The sequence below is a fragment of the Globicephala melas genome, chromosome 3, assembly GCF_963455315.2.
Source record: "Globicephala melas chromosome 3, mGloMel1.2, whole genome shotgun sequence".
Classification (NCBI taxonomy): domain Eukaryota; kingdom Metazoa; phylum Chordata; class Mammalia; order Artiodactyla; family Delphinidae; genus Globicephala; species Globicephala melas.
In genome coordinates, this window is record NC_083316.1 from 164,124,633 (window position 1) to 164,145,875 (window position 21,243).

The following is a 21,243-nucleotide window of genomic DNA, read 5'->3' on the forward strand; positions in this document are numbered from 1 at the left end:
AAAGGGCCCCCAGATGTCAGCTGGGTGCCGGGAGCCCCGGCGGGTGGGGGAGTCGGGTGGGCGGTGGCTGCAGCCTTCCCCGCAGAGGCGTGGCGCATGGGCGGGGACTGCGGTCACAGGGCTAGGGATCCCGGAAGGACCGGGGGCGGATTAGGTGCGGCCCATGAGGTTCCGCCCCATTTAAAGCTCGCTAGTGAGTAGCCCCGCCTCCTGGGGGGGGTGGAGCCTCTTCACACGCGTGCGCAGTGGATCGTAGAGCCGCCATGCCGGAGCCGCGCGGGTCGTCACCCCTGCGGGTGAACGCGGCGTTCGCCGCGCGGTACGGCCGCTACCGGGAGCGCGAGGAGCTGCAGCGGCGTGAGTGCGGGGCGCATGCGCGCTGGGCGCCGGCGCGTGCAGGGCGGTCGGGAAGTGGGGGTTGATCTGCTCCCCCAGCCTGAGCTGGGGGGGATCCCATCTGTGCCCCACAGTGAAAGATCGCTATGGGGATAGGGACAGCTGCGGCGACTCCAGCTCCGAGTCTGACTCCGGCGACGAGCGCGTGGTGAGCTTCCCCGCCTCCCTCCCGGACTTGCAGGAGGTGTCCAAGCCCCACACCGCATCCCGGCCCCGACTTATAGGGGGCGGCTAACCTCCAACCCCATCGCGCCGTACGGGAGCGTCCATCTCCCACCCCCCATTTCCATGAGGGACAGACAGCGCCCTTCCCATCCCCAGGGAGTGGGCAGATCTCCCCTACTTCCTCTCCCCTACCTCGGATCTACCTGCCCATCTTGATCTGTGAGGTGTGAACCCTCTGTCCACATTTTCGTCCCTAACAGTTTAACCGTTTCTCCGTGTCTGCCTCTGTCCCCAGAGTGGGGCATCCCTCTGCCACATGCGGCACCCAGCTTTTCCCCATATCAGCCCTGATCTTCCCAGCCTCACTGAGCAGTCCAGCCCTTCCTCTCTGTTCTGATGTGCCCTCTGCCCACTTGCCCCTAGGTTGTCCATCCCTTGTTGATACCAGAAAGTACCACCCACCCCCTTGCCTGCTACCTTCCTCTGTCTCATATCCCGTACCTATGTGTGGACCACCCCCAAGAGGGCCCCTCTCCTTTCTCCACCTAATTGACCACTCCCCCCAATTCAGATCCAGCCCTCCACCCCCACCTGCCTCTACCCAGCCGGATTCCCCCGCTTCCTTCCTCCTAACATATACTCCTCTATGCACACTAATTCCCACACACTCTCAGCCCACCTGCCCCTGTTGCTTACTGCTCCCATCACGGCCCCTTTCTGAAGTCTGTCCCCACCCCTTTTCCTGCCCTAGGAATTTGACACTCAGCAGGAGCGTGACTTTTACAGGACCCTCTCCTTACTGAAGAAGAAGGATCCGCGCATCTATCAGAAAGATGCCACCTTCTATCAGAGAACAGGTCTGGGGCTACTTCTACTGAGGCCCAGATTCCTCATTGCTTTATAGGCGGTTGTGACTGTTTAATGGATCTCCACACACATCAAAACTGATTAGCAAAGGGACTTCCCTGGCAGTCCAGTGGTTAAGACTCCATTCTTCTACTGCAGGGGGCACGGGTTCAATCCCTGGTGGGGGGAACTAAGATCCGGCATGCCACGCGGCAAGGCAAAAAAACCAAAACAAAAACACCCCTTAGCAGAGTGTCTTAGGTTGTCATTAATAACGGCTGTGTGCTTGGCCCTGTTCTGAGTGTGAATTATTCACTGAATGATCACTGCCAGGTACTTCCAGGTAGTAGCAAGTGTGATGCCTCTTTGATAGCTGGGAACTAGTGGCTCGGGGATTTGAAACCTCGGTCTGACTCTGGCCCAGCATAGTCTTACTCTCTGCCTGGGGGAGGAAGGGGTTTGTGGATGTGGGTGATGGCAGGTGTCTTCTGGTGTCCCCGCAGCATCGTCCTCAGACAGTAAGGAGGAGCCAGCAGCTGAAGAGAAACAAAAGAAGGTGCAGCCCATGTACCTGAAGGACTACGAGAGGAAGGTTATCTTGGAGAAGGGAGGGTAAGGAGAAAGCCTGACCCCTCTGCTCCCACCTTCCCAGGGCAGGTGGACACATCAGGCACTTAGGGGCAGGGGTGGGCAGAAGCCAGTGACTCACTAGAGTGGAGGGAACCCTGGAGAGCAGGAGCCTGCCTGCACCCCCCTGCCCCCTCCACCAGCTGTCGCTCTTAACAGCCCCCTACCCCATGGGGACAGACAGGCCATGGGGAGTCTATTCTGAAGCCTTCTTCCTTCTTCACACAGCAAATATATTGATGAGGAGAATTCAGATGGGGAGGCCTCCAATCAGAGACTTCAGGTGAGTGGGGTGGAGGCTGGGTGGGGGGCTTGGGGGCGCTTGAAGCCTCAGGGCTGGGCCTGAGGCCCATGTCACTCTCTCTGCAGCAGACCTCGTTGAAAAGTTATGTGGAAGAACAGAAACAGCTGAAGGAAAGGTGAGCCCTGGGGCTGGCTGAGTGGCCAGATGGGAAGGAGTTGAGGCTCTGAGGTTGGGCGGGCCTGGGTTCAAATCCAGCTCTGTCACTTAATGGCTGTGTGCCCTTGGGCACATCGCTTGCTAGCTCCGGGCCTCAGTTTCTGCATCTGTGACATGGGGTTGGTCATGGGCTCTATGTCACAGCACAGCTCTGGGCTTGTCAGGGCGAGCTCAGGGATTAGTAGACAGGGCTTGTCTTGGGGCAGCGGGCAGGGCCAGCCCACCCATCCTGAGGCTTGTTCTCTCGCACGGGCAGCTTCCGGGCGTTTGTGGAGGACAGTGAGGACGAGGACAGTGCCGGCGAAGGTAGCTCCGGGTTGCTGCAGAAACGTGCTAAAAGCAGAGAGGAGAAGGTGGGTGCTGGGGCCCAGCTAGATGGGGGCTGGTGGCAGAGAGGGGGCCCCAGGGCTCCCACAGACCCTCAGCGCTGGCCTTCCCCCCAGGCCCAGGAGGATGCTGATTACATCGAGTGGCTGAAGGGGCAGAAGGAGATTCAGAACCCCGACACCCTGAAAGAACTGGTGAGTTCGCATTCATGGTCACTGACCCACTAAACTACCTGGTCTGCTTCCATCCAACCTTTCCCTGGAAACCGGCCCTTGAGACGGTAGCCAGGAGCACATTCTCTAAAGATGGGGTGTGTCCCTCTCTGGGCCTCGGCGTCTACATCTATAAGATGAGGATTAGCCCACCTACTTCCTAGGCTGGCTGTGAAGCTGCAGTCACCAAATCCACTGGGTGCCCGTATCTGTGCTCCTTCCCTGTCCCTGATCCGGGTCCTGTTACCCCCCCTTCACCCCTAGACTCACCTCAAGGAATATTGGAACAACCCAGAGCTAGATGAGGGGGAGCGCTTCCTGCGGGATTACATCCTCAACAAACGCTACGAGGAGGAAGGAGATGAGGAGGAAGAGGAGGAAGGAGAAGAAGGGTGAGTAGCCATGTCCCCCAGGGGCCTCGAGCCAGCACTGGCCAGAAAGGAAAAGGCACCAGGCGTTTACACTTTTTCACATAGATGGTAGCAGAGTTAGCCTTTTTCTTTTCTTTTCTTTTTCTTTTTCTTTTTTGGCGGTACGCGGGCCTCTCACTGTTGTGGCCTCTCCTGTTGCGGAGCACAGGCTCCGGACGCGCAGGCTCAGTGGCCATGGCTCACGGGCCCAGCCGCTCCGCGGCATGTGAGATCTTCCGGGACCAGGGCATGAACCCGTGTCCCGTGCATTGGCAGGCGGACTCTCAACCACTGCGCCACCAGGGAAGCCCTTTTCTTTTTCTTTTTGGCTGCGCTGTGTGGCATGCAGGATCTTAGTTCCCCAACCAGGGATTGAACCTGTGGCCCCTGCAGTGGAAGTGTGAGTCTTAACTTCTGGACCACCAGCGAATTCCCCAGAGTTAGCCTTTCTTGAGGAAAAGCTGCCGAGTGTGGGCTCTGGAGCCAGGGGGCCCTGCCACTGGATTTCCATGCCTCGGTTTTCCCATCTGTAAATGGGGGTAACGGTGGCACCCTAGCAGAGGGTTCTTGTGAGGATTAAATGAGTTAATATGCTGGTACACAGGAGTGCAGGAGCTCGGCTGACGCCCCCAGTCCCATCCCATCTCATCCCTCAGGGTCCCTGGCCCCCCGGTCCAGCTGGCCGTGGACGACTCCTCAGACGAGGGTGAGCTGTTTCTGAAGAAACAGGAGGACTTTGAGCACAAGTACAACTTCCGCTTCGAGGAGCCAGACTCTGCCTCGGTAGGTGGCCAGTGCCAGCTCCGGGGAGGACCTGGCCCGCAGGGTCCAGGCCGGGAGAGCCTGGAATCATCTCTGCTGCCCACAGGTCAAGACCTATCCTCGGAACATCACATCCTCCGTGCGCCAAAAGGACGAGCGCAGGAAGGAGAGGAGGGAAGAGACGCGGGAGCGGAAGAGGAGGGTGAGTGTCTGTTGGGGCGGTGCGCTGTGAGGAGGCGGGACCCAGCCTGCAGGGGGCAGGGGGGAGCCCATACCCTCCCTCTCCCGTGAACTGCCGCCTGCAGGAGAAAGCGAGGAAGCAGGAGGAACTCAAGCAGCTGAAGAACCTGAAGAGGAAGGAGATTCTGGCCAAGCTGGAGAGGCTGCGGCAGGTCACAGGCAACGAGACACTGGGCTTTGAGGAGCAGGACCTCGAGGACGACTTTGACCCCGCCCAGCACGACCAGCTCATGCAGGTGTGGCCCCAGAGCCCCAGCCCGGCTGTGCAGCCGAGTGCTCAGAGCGTGGCTCTGGAATCAGCAGTCCCTTCCTTGCTGTGTGGCCTCAGAAAAGTGACTTGACCTCTCTGACCCTGTGTCTCTGTCTATAAAGTGGGTCTAACTGCAGCATTTATGTCAGGGCTGTTGTAAAGATAGCCTGAGAGGAATACTAAATGTTAATTAACTTGGTAAATGCTCAAGGAACTGTGGGTCCTGGTATTTCATTTAAACTCATTTATTGAGCCGTGAGTGTTTATTGTTGTATTTGGGGAAACACAGCTTCAGGCCACTGGAACAGGCGATGAGGGCTGGATGGGAGAGCAGTGGGGACCACGGGCACCGCAAAGCTGCTCCTGACTAAGCCTGGGAGGTCAAGGAAGGAGACTAAGGATGCATAGGTGGGCCAGGTGAAAACTGGAGTGGGTGGGTGCTGTGTGGTCAGCGTTCAGCCTTCACTTTCTAGAAGCTTCTCAGTCCTGAGCTTCAGCTTCTCAGTATTTGGCAGTAGTTTGTGTCTCTTGGGGAGCCTGTGAGAACACAGTGAGATGCAGCCCAGCGTCCAGCATGTAGTAGGTGCTTATAAACGGGACGGTTAGCAATATCTGCCTTTGCCAGCCAGTGGAACAGGGGGCAGAGAGCAGGGGGGTCAAGGGGGCAAGATGAGCCAAAAGTGGGTGTGGAGGAGCCCAGACACACAGGGTTCCCCCGACATCAGGAGCTGAGGGGGGTGCTGCGAGGCCATTTAAGGTGCAGGAGTGCTGCCATCTGGGGGGAGTGGGCCCTGCTCACCCTCCCGGCCCCGACCCTGCAGAAGTGCTTCGGGGACAAGTACTACGGAACCATGGAGGAGGAGAAGCCACAGTTTGAGGAAGAGGAAGGGCTTGAAGGTGAGGTCACTTGGGGCAGTTGGGCTGGGGGCGGGGGCTGCTTGGCCTGACATGACCCCCCGGCCCATCCCTGCCTGCCTGTCCTCTGGAATCAGACGACTGGAACTGGGACATGTGGGCTGGGCCGGAGCAGAGTGGAGCTTGGAGCCAGCAGGAGCCGCACTGCGAGGACCCCGACTTCAACGTAGGTGCCCTGGGCGCGGGGATCTGGGGGTCCTCAGAGGGTCCCGAGGACCGCAAGGGCAGGCCTGACCTGCGCATCCCGGCAGATGGATGCCGACTATGACCCCAGCCAGCCTCAGAAGCAGCAGCGCAAGGCTCCTTCGTTGGGCAAGAAGAAGCGAAAGTCGCCCTTCGCCGCAGCTGTGGAGCAGGAGAAGCCTGTGTTTGACCCTGGTGAGGCCCGGGTGGGCGGCCGTGGGCCGGCAGGGGCTCCACAGGGCCCGGCACACCCCGGCAGCCTGGCTCTGTCCCCGCTCAGGGGACAAGACATTCGAGGAGTACCTGGACGAGTATTACCAGCTGGACTACGAGGACATCATCGATGACCTGCCCTGTCGCTTCAAGTACCGCACGGTGGTGCCCTGCGACTTCGGGCTCAGCACCGAGGAGGTGGGACCCTGGGGCACCCGCTAGGCAAGGGGGAGCCTGGAGCCATCTGTGCTGTGACGTGGCCTGTTTTTTCATCTCGAAAACAACAGGAATAATAGTGCTGATGACAGTACTAACAATATTACCTGCCTCAAAAGGTTTCTATGAGGCAGGGGCTCAGACAGTGCTTTGCCCACAGCAGGCCCCAATAAATATTAGTTTTAATTCTGTTACCGTATATCGGCAGCAGGGTGACCCTTAAGACTTGACACAGGTTCAAATCCTGGCTCAGCCGCTCACCAGCTGTATAACCTTGGACATGTGACTAGAGCCTCTGTGCCTGGGTTTCCCCGTCTGTAAAATGGGCCTCATAGCAGCCCCACCTCATGGATGTGGATGTGAAAAAAATATGCTTTGAACGTCACTTGCGCCTTAGCCCCAATGGCTACGGATGCTTGACAGTAAAAGTAGACGATGTTTATTGAGCTTATAACATCTGCATTCACTTCATCTTCCTGATGACTTTCCAGTAGGTTCTAAGGGGGTGCCCAACTCATAAGTGAGGAACCTGGGCCTCATCTGTAATTAGCAAACCCAGTCAGTGGCATGGAGACCCCTGCCCTGGTCTGAGGCTGCTGGGACCACAGTGCATAGGGTCAGGGCTCAAGGGCCCAAATTGTAATCTGAGAGTAGCCACTTCCTGGCCATGTGACTTGGGGCAAGGATCCCCCCTCTGAGCCTCAGTTTACCCATCTGATGCCCCCAACAACAAAAAATTCAATTAGCCTCTGCAGAAATCAGTTCTTTCTCACCATCATGACATTTCTGCTGGGTGGAACTGGCATTACCCTGCTTTGACCCATGAGGTGACTAAGGCTTAAGAGTCAGGGCCCCCTGGGGCTCACGAGCAGGACCCCACTCTCCCTGCCCTTGCAGATCCTCACTGCCGATGACAAGGAGCTGAACCGATGGTGCTCCCTGAAGAAGACCTGCATGTACAGGTGACGGGGTGGGGCTGGGCCAGGTGCCCCGGGGGGGAGGGGCGGGCAGGCTGAAGGCAAGCATGGGCAACTCCCAGAGCACCCTGCGGCCTGCAGGTCGGAGCAGGAGGAGCTGCAGGACAGGAGGGCGTACAGCCAGAAGGCCCAGAACGTATGGAAAAAGAGGCAGATCTTCAAGTCACTCTGCCCAGAGGAGTAAGTATTGCTGGTTGTAGGGGGTGGGTGGGCTTGGGAGCCTGCCAGGCCCAGGTTTGAGTCATGCTCTGTCAGCCATCTGTCACATGACCTTGGGAATGGGGTTTCCCTTCTCTGATACCTGGGTGTCAAGTCCTGGCTGGGCTGTAGCTGTGTGATGTTGGGCAAGTCACTTTCCCTCCCTGGGCCTGCTTCCTTATTTGTAAAATGGGGATAAAGATGGCTCACTTCTTGTTGGGTTTTTCTTTTTTTTGAGGATTAAGTGAGTTAATTCACGCACAGTGCTTAAAACAGTAAGTTCTGGATAGGTATTAGCTCTTGTTATTATGCCTGTTATTTCCTGATCTATAAATGAGGAGTGATAAAAGCTCACGGAGTTGATGGAAAGCTAAAATGAGTTAATTTGTGTGAAGAGCTTAGTGCAGGCCCAGGCTCAACAATCAAAATTATCAGTGACACAATCCAGCCTCAGAGTTCAGTAGAAAAATCCCAGCTTGGTATTGCATTAGACCCACGTTTGAGTCCCAGGCAGGCCCCTGAATTGTTTTATTTTTTTTTATTTTTGGCCGCAGCACGCGGCATGTGGGATCTCAGTTCCCCGACGAGGGACTGAACCCGTGCCCCCTGCAGTGGAGGCACGGAGTCTTAACCACTGGACCGCCAAGGAAGTCCAGGCCCCCGAATTCTGAACCTCTCCTTTTCACATCTGTAAAAATGGGGGATGGAAAGCCTAACTGTGACTGGCCTGGGCTGAGCCACGCCTTCCTCCTCCAGGACAGAGATGCCCACAGAAGCCACAGGGAAGCCACAGAGAGAGAAAGCTGGCCCACAGGGGCAGCTGCTGGCACCCGATGGGGCCTGTGGGAAGTGGCCCCAGCCTGAGAGCCCCCCAGTACAGGAAGAGGCAGCCCCTGCGACAACCGCTGAGAAACCGGCCCCCCAGAGGCAGAGGAGGGGCAAGAAGGCACGTCTCCTGGGCCCCACAGTAACACTTGGTGGATGTGAGTTCAGCCGTCAGAGACTGCAGGCCTTTGGCCTCAACCCCAAACGGCTGCACTTCCGCCAGCTGGGCCGGCAACGGAGGAAGCGGCAGGGGCCTAAGAGCCACCCCTGAGCTCAAGGAAGCCTGCAGGGGCCTTGGGGCTCCTCCCCTTCAATCAAGCCCCCTCTTATCGACTGTATAGACCCTCACATCTACCTGTGGGCAAGGGAGTCTTCCCATCTTAGAGATGTGAAAGCTGAGGCCTACTCAGTAAGCTTCCCCGGATGACTTGGAACCTCACCTCGAGACATACCCTGAGCCCCATCCCTTAAATGCTGGGCCCAGCCATAGCCAAGGTCAAGTCAAACAGCTTTATTAGCCCCCATTGGTCACAGCCCCTCCTCCCTCCCACCAGCCCTTGGCAGGATGGGGGCGTCGGGACCGGTGAGGGGCATGGACGGTCCAGTGCAAACTACAGTACTGAGTCAGGCCCTGAGTGGGTGCCCGGGGGCCCTCTCTCCCTGCCCGGTGAGGAGGGCCCAGCTGGTGGGAGGCAGGTGTGCGGGCTCTGTTCCTGGCTGAATGGCCGCGGCCCGGAGGCTTCCTGGACTGCTCTCAGCTGCACTTGTCAGGGAGGGGAGTTCAAGCTCCCACACCCAGAGTGACATAAATAAAAAAATAAATAGGGTCGTGTCTTCTCCCTCATCCCCTCCCTTTATAAAAACACAAAGTCGTCAGAGCTTGGGCGTTTCGCCTTGAGGAGCCGGCCTGTGCGAGGGAGCCGCAGTGTGGGTTGGGAGGGCTGGGAGCAGAGGTCGTCCAGGCTGTGGTCCTGAGCATGGCCCTCAACCAGGGTGAACATGGGGTATCGCTCTGTGGCTGAGGAGGAGCTGAGGACCTGGTGGGCGGAGAGAGAAGAGCTCAGCCCCCAAGCCATGTGAATTATCCTAGTGGGTGTAATTATCTTAACAGGTACATTTATCAGGTGCTTCCTGAACTCAACTGCCATCCCTCCAGGGCAGTGATGCAGGCCAGCCAATCAGCACCTTCTGTGCCCTGGCTATAGTGATTGGCTCAGTGATGAGCACATGGCAGGGTCCTACCACTTGACCCCCTGGAAGCAGCTGTCCACTTAAATTTTTCATTTCATGCCTCTTTTTGCTCTAATTAGAGCTGGGCTTTTGCAGCTTGTGGTCAGGATAATAATCTTAACAACATAGCCTGGACGTGGCCTTGCCAGGTCTGCTGGCCTCAAAGCCTCTGTTCCTCTTCTACCCTTGCCCTGCCCTTTGCCTCCCACCCTCCAGCATGCCTTGCTCACCCTGGTCAGCTCTGAGCAGAGCGTCTCAAACTCCTTCCTGTCTCCAGCATAGAACCCCACAGTACAGCTCGGGTCCATCTTGGCAAAGGCCATCTTGCGGGGTGAGGTGCAATGGAAGGACTGGGGCAGACAAACAAGGGAGGCTCGGGGGGAACCCTCCACAGGCCTCCAACCCCACCCTGGGGATCCCAGCTCACCTCTAGGGGGAAGTCAGCCTGGCTGACATCCACAGTGGGCTGGCAGTAGTGAGGGTCCAGGTAGAGGAGGAAGTCATCTGCAGGGGAGGAAGCGTGAGCAGGGGTGGAAGAGGGTAAGGTGGGATGGGATGAAGCAGGATGGGGTGGGCCTACCCTGATAGCCAATGAAGTACAGCGAGTGGCGTGGCTTGCCCCCCATGATGCCAAGGCACAGCTCTGAACGCAGGAGCTCCTGCAGGGAAGAAAGTGGGTGAAGGTAAGGACCCACAGCAGGTGCCGTCAGTGAGCACTGTAAGCACTGTCAACAAATGCATAGCAAAGGCCCAATGTGTGCAAACCCAAGCCTGTGCTGGGCCCTGGGGGGTAGCAGTGACCAAGATAGACAACACCCTGCCCTTATGCAGCTGATGTTCTAGTGCGGGAGAACAAGGAACAAGATGAGCAAGTTACGTGTCACAAGGCGGTAACACTGGAGAAAGAATAAAGGCGGGAAGAAGGCTTTGCAATTTTAAACAGGGGAATCAGGAAAAGGCCTCACTGAGAGATGACGTTTTAGCAAAGAGTTAAGAGAGTTAAGAGTGCATCTTGGGATACGTATAGCTGATTCACTTTGTTATAGACCAGAAACTAACACCATTGTAAAGCAATTATACTCCAATAAAGATGTTAAAAAAAAAAAAAGTGCATCTTGGGAAAGAGTGCTCCAAGTGATGGGAACAGCAAGTGCAAAGGCTCTGAGGCAGGTGTCTTCTGAGAACAGTGAAGAGGCCTGTGTGGCTGGAGCAGAATGAAGTGAGTTGGAGAGTGTGGGCAGATGGTACAGGGCCCTGTGGGCTGTGGAGGGATCTTTGGCCTTTATTCCGGGTATAAACACATCAGGGTCTTTCCAGCCTTGCTGTTCCTTTTGCCCGGAACACTCCTCCTCTGGCTTCTCTCTTGCTTCTGGCTAGAGAGGGGCTTTCCTAGGCTGTGCAGCCACCCGCATCTGCCCCTCATCGTGTTAATTTTGGTTCCTTTAGAGTCCGAGTTGTAACACCACAGCTGTCAATTTGGTTCCACATACACTGCCTGTTATTCCCCCATTAGAACGTCTGTTCCCAGAGGGCATCAGTTGTTGCCTGTTCACCTCTGAATCCCCAGCAGCTGGGACAGTTCTTGGCACATAACTGGCGCTCCGTAACTACTGGATAAACCGATGAAGAGATGAAGGAAGCATAAACACCTAACCCAAGCTGAAAAAGTCTGCAGGGCTCCTGGGGGGAGGCATGGTAGAATCTGGTAGAACCTACCTTCATGCAGGGCACGTACACGGGGTTGAGAGTCTCACCACCCAGCCGCACTGGCACCAGGATGACCACGGATTTCCACTCAGCTGTGGGGTCTGGCCTGGCCACCAGGCGTGCCACATCCGCCTTGTACACTGGAAGGACAGGGCAGCAGGTCACATTCTCTCCGGCCCTTCAAGCCTCAGAGTATGGTCCTCCATCCTCAGGGGACCAACCCTGCCTGAGCAACCTCTTGGGATGACACTCCTGTCATCGGCAGAAAAACACCTTTCCCGTGTCCCCCCACCCCAAGCTCCCTCAGACAATCCCAGGGCCTCCAGGCAGGTGTGGACATCCCCATTTTACAGAGAGGGCAACTGACGTCCTGAGAATGAGACAAACAGTGTAAAGCTAGGAGGAGTTGGAGAGCCTTCCCCGCAGCCCAGAGTGCCTCTAGTCCTCCCCGACTTGGCGCCTGGGTTTCTAAGATGGAAATGGGAGCACTGAGCAATCTGCCAGTCAGCTGAAAGTTCCTGTGTGTCCCTCCTCAAGTCCCGTCTGCTGGTTTCTCCTCTCCCGCCTCCTCCCTTGTGGCTATGTGAGCCCCCTCCTGGCTCCCAGAAAAGTGCATTCAACCCTTTCCGGAGGCAGCTGCTACGGTCTGAATGCTTGTGCCCCCCTCTAAATTCTTATGTTGAAATCTTACCCCACAAGGTGATGGAATTAGGAAGTGGGGCCTTTGGGAGGGGATTAGGTCAGGAGTGAAATCACTGCCCTTATAAAAGGGACCCCAGAGAGCTCGCTTGCCCCTTTTGCTACCTGAAGACACAGCAAAATGAACAAGGAAGTGGGCTCCCAACAGACACGAAAACTGCCAGTGCCTTGTTCTTGGACTTCCCAGCCTCCAGAATTATGAAAAATAAATTCCTGTTGTTCACAAGCCACCCAGTCTATGGTTTTCTGTGTGCTGTTTTGGTTTTTTGGCCATGCCGCGCAGCTTGTGGGATATTAGTCCCTGACCGGGGATCGACCAGGGCCCCGGCAGTGAAAGCACCGAGTCCTAACCACTGGACCGCCAGGGAAGTCCCTGGTCTATGGTATTTTTGTTACAGCAGCCCTAACAGACTAAGAAAAAGGCTCTCCTGAACTGTTTTCGAGGGAATAATAATAAGAATAGCAAAGATTTAGTGAATACTTACTAAGTGAGAACCACTATCCTAAGGGTTTTACTTTTATCACTGACTCACTTAATCCTCATGACAACCCTGTGAGGTAGAGACCCAACTTTCGTACATGTTGGACCTGTTTACACAGTAAGAGCGAGTTGGACCTGCGAGAGGAATTCCTTATGTCTTTTATTCTATCACTCAGGGAGAAGCCCTGAAGTCTCCTCTCCTGGTTCCAGAGGGAGGGAAGGAATCCTGAGCACCCTGACCCAGTGTGGGCCTCGAATCCTTTCCAAGGGTCCCTCTGCCGCAGAACTTGTTTCAGCATCTGAGGAATGTGGGTCCTAAGAGGGAGCTGAGGTAGTGACTGGCTCAGGGTGAGAACCCTGTGACCTTGGCTCCCAGCCCCTTACCTGTGCAGTCCTGAGAAACGTACACCACCAGGCGGGTGACCTCTGAGCAGCTCTCCACAGCTTTCCTGGGGATGGGAGGAAAGGCCTGAGCTCCTGGGGGTACCCAGTAGCTCCCGTGTCCCCTGCAGCGGCCCTCACCTGAGTATGTGCGCCACCAGGGACGGCCCATACCAGTCACCCGCCTTCTTGCCCGAGCTCTGCCCAAGCTCCACCAGCCGGTGTAGGCCGAAGGGGGCCCGGGGATGGTCAGCGAACCAGGATACAATCTGCCGGTGCCGGCGCTCCTGCTCCGGCTCAGGGGCAGCCTGGGCCCAGCGCGGAGGCATCCAGTGGGCAGGCCCACGGTACCGGTTGGGAGAGGCCAACCTCGATGGCTCAGGGGGACCCAGGCCCGCGCCCAGGGACCACGTCCAATCTGGTAGGGATGGAGTTAAGAGTCAAATGGCGATGGTGTAGGGGGGTGGGGCACAGTTCCCACTATCCATGATTTACACACAACTCTACTGCTCCAGAGATGCCGTGTTTAACTACAATTTTCACATTCCTTCAACTTATTTTCTAAACAACTCTCACTCCCCGCCCCCCCACAAGCTTACTTTACACACAATTCTAACACGACTTTAAACTCTGTTTACAAACAGTTCTAACACTGCTGACCTGTGGTGGGAGCTAGGCTCCTACTGTGCCCTTCCCCCTCCACCGCTCACCTCTGGGCAGGAAGTGCAGCAGCAGCCCCTGAGCTAGCATCATCTGCCCACTCCGTAACATGCATCCCCAGCCACAGTCGGAGGTCAGGCAGCCCCCGGCGAGAGGTGGGAAGTCCCGGCGGTAAGTAAACCATAGGCGAGATAAAAAGTCCCGCTGGAAACGCTGGATGTCACCTACAAGAGCAGGCCTGTCAGTTGCCACCAGAAACACGCCTGCGGGACTCCTCCAACCCTAGCCAGGGGCCACCAGCTCACCCTCGCCCTCGAAGCGGTAGCGGCGGCCACAGAGATGGACGCTAGAGATCTTGCTAAAGCTGGTCCGGCTTTTGACTGCCCAACCTGGGGAGACATGGGGCAGTGTCCAGCAAGATGAAGCACTTGCTTGGCAGACACGCAACCTAACAGGGCAGCAACAGCGCTTAAATTCTCCCATCTGTGTGATGGGGATATCCTAGTTCCTATCTCAGGGAAGGCTCTGGGGAATCCGTGCTACACTTCTCCTGGATGGAGGCGGAGCCCCTAGTAACAGCCACATGCATGTCTGCCGTTAATTCGGGATGAATCAAAGCACGTCTGATTACTGTACCCATTTTACAGAGGAGGAAAATGGAGGCACAGGGAACAGAAAACCTTGCCCAAGGTCACACGGGGAATCGACTGAGGCGTGTAAACACATTCCCCTTTGGACCTGCCAGCCAGCGGCCCGCTCTGGGCAGGGCAGGGCGGGGGACCTACCCACAGGTGACTCACGGGAGGGGAACAAAGGGTGGAATACTTGACAGGTGCAGGGTCTGGTTCTCCTTGACTCCCACCGACCTCCAAGTTCCCAGCCCGCCTGAACCCTCAGCTCGCTCCCACCTCAAAACCCAACCCCGGGGCCCGCCCCCTCCTCACCGTACTTGACGTTGTTCCAGGCTGTCAGGAACTTCGCTTTAAACTTGTCCACTTCGTCCGGCTCCCCCGGGCCGGTCCCGGACGACGCAAGAGCGGGGCCGCTGGCTCCGGGGGGCCCCAGGCCGTTGGGGTCCGGGGTTCGGGGGCGCCGTGGCCTGCGGCCCTCGGGGCTGCGCGCGTCCTCCTGGCTGCCGCTCCGGTACTGAGCTGCGGCCGGCGACACGGAGTTCATGGGCGCGCCGGGAGGGCTGACCGAGGGCCCCAGGGGCCACGCTCGAGCGCCCCAGGGGCCAGGACGCGGCCAGGACGCGGGCGCCCAGGAAGGCGCTAGTGGGCCCCCGGCACGGCGACCAGGCCCCCGGGCCCTGTGCGGGACGGTGTCACCGCCGCCGCCGCCGCCATTTTAGCGGCCCTGGCCCCGGGAGGGAGGCGGGCGTGACACAGCCGGACGCCCCGCCCAAGTCCGGCCTCCAGCCTGGGTCCCCAGCCCCAGTCCCTTGTGGCTGCGCTGTGACCTCCTGACGCCGCACCTCCCTGCGGCGCCCCGCGACCCCCTCCACCGCCGGCCTTATCGCAGAGCCAGGCGCGGCCGAGCCCCTGGAGGTCCTTATCGGAGGCCCCAGAGCCGGGAAGCCCCGCGCCAGGCCCCGCCCCTCGCCGGTTCCGGTCCCGCCCCTCCCGGCCCCGCCCCCTCCGTGAGCTGGGGGACTGACCCCCCCAGGCGGGACCCCTACGCGGTTTGCACCTGACCACGTCCGCCAGAGGATCAGAGCGCTGCTCTGCGGGCTGCGCACCCAAGACCCGCCTCGGTCGGGGGCCCATCCTGTGCGTGACACCCACTCCCCCAAACTCCCCCTTCAAGCCATACCCTTACGTGCTTTAGTTTCCCCAGGAGCAGAAGGGCTCAAATACACGCTACAACATAAACGAATCTTCCTAATTTTGCTGAGGGAAAGAAGCCAGACAAAAAAGAAGAGTATATACTCGTTGGTCCCATTTATTTAAACTCTAGAAAATGCAACCTCGTCTATAGACATAGAAAGCAAATCAGTGGTTGCCTGGGGGTGGGGGGGGAGAGGTGGGAGCGAGGGATAAAAAAGGGCTGAGGATGTGTTTAGTATCTTGATTGTGGTGATGGTTTCCAGCATGTGAAAGCTCAACGGATTGTACACATTAAAAGTGTGTGGTTTGTTGTATGTCAGTTATACCTCAAGAAAGCTGTAAAAATTTTTCAGTGCATCTAACTCAGGGGAATGTTAGGAGGACGAGCTGAGTTCATTCTGGTAAAGCGCTTAGCGAGGCATTTGAGGCACAGTTAGGGCTCAGAGAAAGCCAATCATGACCTCAAAGGCAGGATGAGTGCCCTGGGAACCACAGAGAGGGTGCCCTCTAGTGGCCAGCCCACCTGATTGTCTGAGTCAGCTTGGACTGCTGTAACATTAGAGCATGGTGAGGGCCCTATTCCTAGCGAAGTCCTCACATGGCCTTTCCTTGGTGCATTATACAGAGAGAGAGATATCTCGTGTCTCTTCCCTCTTTTTAATCCCATTAGGGGGGCTCCACCCTCATATCCTCATCTAAACCTAATCACCTTCCAAAGGCCCCTCCTCCTAATACCATCACACTAGGGGGTTGGATTTTGACCTGTGAATTTTTGGGGGGGACACAAATGTTCAGACCACAGCACTGATCTTATATTTACATGTATAATTTTTATGTTTATCACCTCTGTCCCCACCACATCACTAGAGCAGGCATCTCTGTCCATCTTGGTCACTGCTGCCTCCACAACACTCAACGTGGGGCCTGGCATACGGTAGTTGTCAAACAACTTGTAGAGTGGAAGGAGAGCTGATAGCTTCACAGGGGACAGATGGACTGGGGTGGCCCAGGTGACCCCTTCTGTTTGATTTGCTGGCTGAACCCCGCCTCAACTATGGTCACAGCTGTTGACCGAAACCCCCCGCCTTGGTCAGGCAGGACGCTAACCACTTGCATGAGTTGTCTCACAACAGGAGCTCCCAATAAAGAATATGGTGCTGCCGCCGAAACTAACTGGGAGAATTTGGGAGGAGCCAAAAGGAGGGAGGAGATGCCAGCCCATAATATTGTCCTACAGACCTCCCAGGATCCTTCGCGCTAGGGTCCGTCTTGGCTGAGAGAGGAACGCGCCACCAGAAAGAACCCTGAGTCAGACTATATATGGGCCAAGCAAGATGACTGGCCAGAGACAACCCGGAAACTAACTCCGTTACCATAAAACCTAAGACTGCGAGCCACGTGGCAGAGCAGTTCTCCTGGGTTCCCTTACCGTGCTGCTCTCCACCCGGGCGCCCCTTTCCGATAAAGTCTTTTGCTTTGTCAGTACGTGTGTCCCTAGGACAATTCATTTCCGTGTTAGACAAGAGCCCACTCTCAGGCACTGGAAGGGGTCCCCCTTCCTGCAACAGTTCCTTCCTGGAGGAGGGCAGTGATTCACAGTGTGACCTTCAATTTCTTCCCTTCACTCGCCTTCCATACAAGTACAGCCACAACGTCAGCTCCCCACCTGGGTCTCTGTCCCCACCCAGCATCCAGCTGCCACCTGTATCCCCCCTGGGATGTCCCCCAGGTTCCCCAGTTTCGGTTTTTCACCCCCACTGGCTTTTTCTCCCATGCCCTTGGCTTCTCCCCACCCAGGCTTCATTGCCTTCCTTCCTGGGGGTCTGTCAGTCCACTTACTAATCTGTCCCCAACTGTCCTCATGTCCCCAAAGGAGCACAATAGTTATGGGCAGATGCTGCAGCCAGGTGTCTTAGACAGGTGACCTTGCTTCTCTATAACTCAGTTTCTTCATCTGCCAAATGGGATAGTAATAGTGCCTACTTCCTAGGGTTTGGGAGAAGAATTAAAGGAATATGCAAAATGTTTAAAACACAGCAACCACCACTTCACTTTGAATTGTTACTGCTATTGTCTTTCTTATTCCCACCACTGCCCTCTGAGGTCTGGCCCCCACCACCACTGTTGCATCCTTCCTGGCCTCCTGAATGCCATCTCTGACCCCTCAAATCCACACAACAGCTGGAAGAACCTATTTATAAAATTATTTTCACGAACATTTCCACCACAACAAAAAAATCTAGAGCAGCACTGTTTAATAGAAACATAACATGAGGTACATTTTTCAATATTCTAGTAGCCATGTAAAAAAAAATAGAGCTAGTTCAATTAAAAAGTGGGCATGGGGGGGCTTCCCTGGTGGCGCAGTGGTTGAGAGTCCGTCTGCCGATACAGGGGACACGGGTTCGTGCCCCGGTCCGGGAAGATCCCACATGCCGCGGAGCGGCTAGGCCCGTAAGCCATGGCCGCTGAGCCTGCGCGTCCGGAACCTGTGCTCCGCAACGGGAGAGGCCACAACGGTGAGAGGCCCACATACAGCAAAAAAAAAAAAAATGTGGGCATGGGGGAGTTTCCTGGTGGTCCAGTGGTTAAGAATCTGTCTTCCAGTGCAGGGAACGTGGGTTCAATCCCTGGTCGGGGAACTAAGATCCCACACGCTGTGGGGCAACAAAGCCCGTGCACAACTACTGAGCCCGCGCTCTAGAGCCTGTGTGCCACAAGTAGAGAGAAGCCTGTGCGTGTAAGGAAGAGCCAACGTGCCAAAACGAAGACCCCATGTGCCGCAACTAAGACCTGACACAGCCAAATAAATAAATAATTTTTTTTTAAAAAAAGTGGGCATGTAAGCAGATAGGGTAAGGGTCCCTGGAAGAAAAGAACCAGATATACCTTTTTGACATAAAAGAAGCCATTTTTTGCCTAAGCCATTTTGTGATCTAAGGCCGGCCACAGGGCTTGCCCTTGAATGAGTCTCAGTAATTAATGATCTTAAGGGAACAAAAGAATGCAGGAATGAACCACTGTTATCAGGCAAGAGAAGTAACAGTAGCAAAGATAATAAATCCGTTGTAAAGACTTCCAGTTCTGTTTCAGTGGTAAAGAGTAGCCTGAAGCACTCTCTTGAGCTGTTTTGCAAAATTCAAACTCCCCTCAAGTGCTCAGTCACCAGATCAACTAGAACCTAAGGAATGAAGACGTTGACCTTTTCTGACCCTCTTGATTTCATCAACTTAAGCTTGGACTCTGTCAACCTTTGTCCAAATTCTATGCTGAATTCTCCTCTGCTCAAACCCCTTCATGGATATGCATATAATCTTAGCTTAAAACGTCCCCAATTTTACTGCCTGGGGAGACACTGCTTTGGGAGAGATCCCCGGGGTTCTCCTTACTTGCTGCAAGTAATAAATCCTTCCTTCTCCCGATCTTATCTTATCTTTGGCTTGGTTGTGTCTTTTGGCTTGACACCCACAAAGAGGCGGGTTTTCTGGTAACAGGCAGAGGATCTGAATAGATATTCTTCCAAAGAAGACATACAGATGGCCAACTGGTACATGAAAAGGTGCTTGACCGTCACTAATCATCAGAGAAATGCAAATCAAAACCACAATGACTATGATAATAGTCGTTCTAACAGGTGTTAGAACGACTATTATCAAAATGACAAGAGATAACAAGTGTTGGTGAGGGTGTGGAGAAAAGGGAACCCTTCAACTCTGTTGGTGGGAATATAAAACTGGTGCAGCCACTATGGAAAACAGTATGGTGGTTCCTCAAAGAATTAAAAATAGAACTATCATATATCCAGCGATTCTACTTCTGGGTATTTACCTGAAGGAAATGATATCACTATCTCAAAAAGATATGTGCACTCCCATGTTTATTACAGGGTTACTTACAATAGCCAGGATGTGGAAGCAAGCAACCTAAATGTCTACCAGTGGATGAATGGATAAAGAAAATGTGATATAGGGGAATTCCCTGGTGGTCCAGTGGTTAGGACTCTGTGCCTCCACCGCAGGGGGCACGGGTTCGATCCCTGGTGGGGGAACTAAGATCCTGCATGCCAAGTGGTGTGGCAAAAAAAAAAAAAAAAGTGTGTGTGTGTATATATATATATATATATATATATATATAACGTTACTCAACCACAAAAAGAAGGAAATAAGTCAGACAGAGAAAGACAGATACTGCAGGATCTCACTTATATGTGGAATCTTAAAAAAAACAAACATGCAGATACAGAGAACAGATAGATGGCTGCCAGAGACGGTGAGTGGTGGATGAAATCAGTGAACAGAGTCAAAGGTACAAACTTCCAATTATAAGACAAATAAGTCATGGGAATGTCATGTACAGCACGGTGATTATAGTTAATAATACTGTATTGTGCATGTGAAAGTTGCTAAGAGAGCAGATCTTAAAAATTGTCATCCCAAGAAAAATAAATCGAACTATGTGTGGTGATGGATGTTAAATAAACTGATTGTGGTGAACATTTCAGAGCATATACATACAGCAAATCATTCTGTTGTATACTTAAAATGAATACAATGTTATATGTCAATTCTATCTCCATAAAAAAATGACAAGAAATAGGCGGCTAATTTTAATAATACTTTGTACTTAGCCCACTATACACAAAATACGATCATGTAACAAGTATAAAAAATTATTAATGAGCTATTTTACCCTTTTGGGGGGTACTGTCCTCAAAATCTGATATAGTTCATGTGTTTGTTTTACAACCATAGAACGCCTCAATTTGAATTGGACACATTTCAAGAGCCACATGTGGCCAGTGGCTACTGTATTAGTGCAGGAAATGGAACCATTGCCCAGGTGAAGACAGGAGACATCCCAGATGCAGCTGGAACCCTGGGTCCTTCGCTCCATGTTCCCAGATAGTCTCTGCCTGAATTGCGGTGGACTCCTTGGAGCCCGGTGTAGGGCTGGAGCCCAGTCTGTATCTCCAAAGGTACTGACTCTGCTCTTTGAACCGCTTCTCCTCTCTTCCCTCCTCCTCCTGCAAGGTCCCACTACCTTAAACAAACCAGATGCCAGGCACCCCCACAGGGCCACCCCAGGCTTGTCTGGATTGGCCTGGGACCACCACCTCAGATTCAAAATAACAATGACTGTCACAGGCTGTCCTGCCTTGTGGGCTGTATTGTTTCTCCACAAAAGATATGTGGAAATCCAAACCCCAGGTCCTTGAGGTTGTGACCTTATTTGGAAATAGGGTACTTTGCAGATGTAATTAGTTAAGATGAGATCATACTGAATTAGGGTGGGTCCTGAATCCAATATGACTGATGTCTTTAGAGAAGAGAGATGCAGACAGACACAGAGGAAGAAAGTCATGTGACCATGGAGGCCAAGATTGGGGTGATGCAGCTTTGTGCAAAACCAAGAAGGCCAGGGCTTCCCTGGTGGCGCAGCAGTTGAGAGTCCGCCTGCCGATGCAGGGGACACGGGTTCGTGCCCCGGTCCGGGAAGATCCCACATGCCGCGGAGCGGCTAGGCCCGTGAGCCATGGCCGCTGAGCCTGCGCGTCCGGAGCCTGTGCTCCCTAACGGGAGAGGCCACGACAGTGAGAGGCCCGCGTACCGAAAAAAAAAAAGAAAAAGAAAAACAACAAAGAAGGCCAGTAACCACCAGGAGCTAGGAAAGAGACAAGGCATGATTCTCTCCTCTCCCCTAGAGCCTTCAGGGAGAGCATAGCTCTGCTGATACCTTGATGTTGGACTTTTAACTTCCAGCACTGAGAGAGAATCCATTTCTGTCTCAAGGCACCCACTCTGCGGTAATTTATTGCAGCAGCCTTAGGAAATGAGTGCAGCCTGTTTATCCCTTCTCTTCTTCAGGTCTTGGCTTGCCAATCACCTGCTCTAAGATGCCTGCCCTGACCTCCAGCTTGGGCCAGGCTCTCTTTATTCTCAGGCTCCTCCTGATCACAAATGAATTATTACATCTTTACAATTGTGTCATCGCTTGTTATTCCCAGTGTCCCCTGTGAGAGCAAAAGTCCCACGAAGAG

General features: G+C 54.6%; 2 protein-coding genes across 5 annotated transcripts; one reads left to right on the forward strand and one right to left on the reverse strand.

Annotated features, from left to right (window-relative positions):
- Positions 1-241: 241 nt before the first annotated feature.
- On the forward strand, positions 242-9,048 carry KRI1 (KRI1 homolog). Of its 2 annotated transcripts, none has more exons than XM_030879673.2 (19): positions 242-357; positions 471-544; positions 1,313-1,418; positions 1,911-2,019; positions 2,263-2,317; positions 2,404-2,453; positions 2,751-2,847; positions 2,938-3,015; positions 3,298-3,425; positions 4,100-4,226; positions 4,312-4,407; positions 4,511-4,681; positions 5,517-5,592; positions 5,688-5,776; positions 5,862-5,988; positions 6,074-6,204; positions 7,120-7,184; positions 7,281-7,379; positions 8,154-9,048. In XM_030879673.2, the coding sequence occupies exons 1-19, from the start codon at positions 264-266 to the stop codon at positions 8,491-8,493; spliced, it is 2,112 nt and encodes a 703-aa protein (XP_030735533.2). In that variant the 5' UTR covers positions 242-263; the 3' UTR covers positions 8,494-9,048. The 2 variants fall into 2 exon arrangements, with proteins under 2 accessions (XP_030735533.2, XP_030735534.2); XM_030879674.2 differs by having other exon boundaries at positions 2,407-2,453.
- Positions 8,714-14,939, reverse strand: ATG4D (autophagy related 4D cysteine peptidase). 3 transcript variants are annotated; one of them, XM_030879676.2, is made up of 10 exons: positions 14,325-14,939; positions 13,686-13,769; positions 13,431-13,604; positions 12,862-13,138; positions 12,724-12,788; positions 11,169-11,299; positions 10,033-10,111; positions 9,880-9,956; positions 9,683-9,802; positions 8,714-9,259 (listed from the first exon to the last, which is right to left on the reverse strand). In XM_030879676.2, exons 1-10 carry the CDS (start codon positions 14,554-14,556, stop codon positions 9,077-9,079), a joined length of 1,422 nt encoding a protein of 473 aa, XP_030735536.2. In that variant the 5' UTR covers positions 14,557-14,939; the 3' UTR covers positions 8,714-9,076. The 3 variants fall into 3 exon arrangements, with proteins under 3 accessions (XP_030735536.2, XP_030735538.2, XP_030735539.2); XM_030879678.2 differs by lacking the exon at positions 13,686-13,769; XM_030879679.2 differs by lacking the exon at positions 9,683-9,802.
- Positions 14,940-21,243: the final 6,304 nt, after the last annotated feature.

Excerpts from the sequence above, each read along its gene's own strand:
- ATG4D (XM_030879676.2), bottom strand. The coding sequence starts at position 14,556 with ATGAACTCCGTGTCGCCGGCCGCAGCTCAGTACCGGAGCGGCAGCCAG. Across the intron at positions 10,112-11,168 it reads TGTACGTGCCCTGCATGAAG|GAGCTCCTGCGTTCAGAGCT; the intron begins GTAGGTTCTACC and ends TCTTCCCTGCAG. Across the intron at positions 9,957-10,032 it reads GTACTTCATTGGCTATCAGG|ATGACTTCCTCCTCTACCTG; the intron begins GTAGGCCCACCC and ends CCTCCCCTGCAG.
- KRI1 (XM_030879673.2), top strand. The coding sequence starts at position 264 with ATGCCGGAGCCGCGCGGGTCGTCACCCCTGCGGGTGAACGCGGCGTTC. Across the intron at positions 545-1,312 it reads ACTCCGGCGACGAGCGCGTG|GAATTTGACACTCAGCAGGA; the intron begins GTGAGCTTCCCC and ends TTCCTGCCCTAG. Across the intron at positions 6,205-7,119 it reads TCGGGCTCAGCACCGAGGAG|ATCCTCACTGCCGATGACAA; the intron begins GTGGGACCCTGG and ends CTGCCCTTGCAG.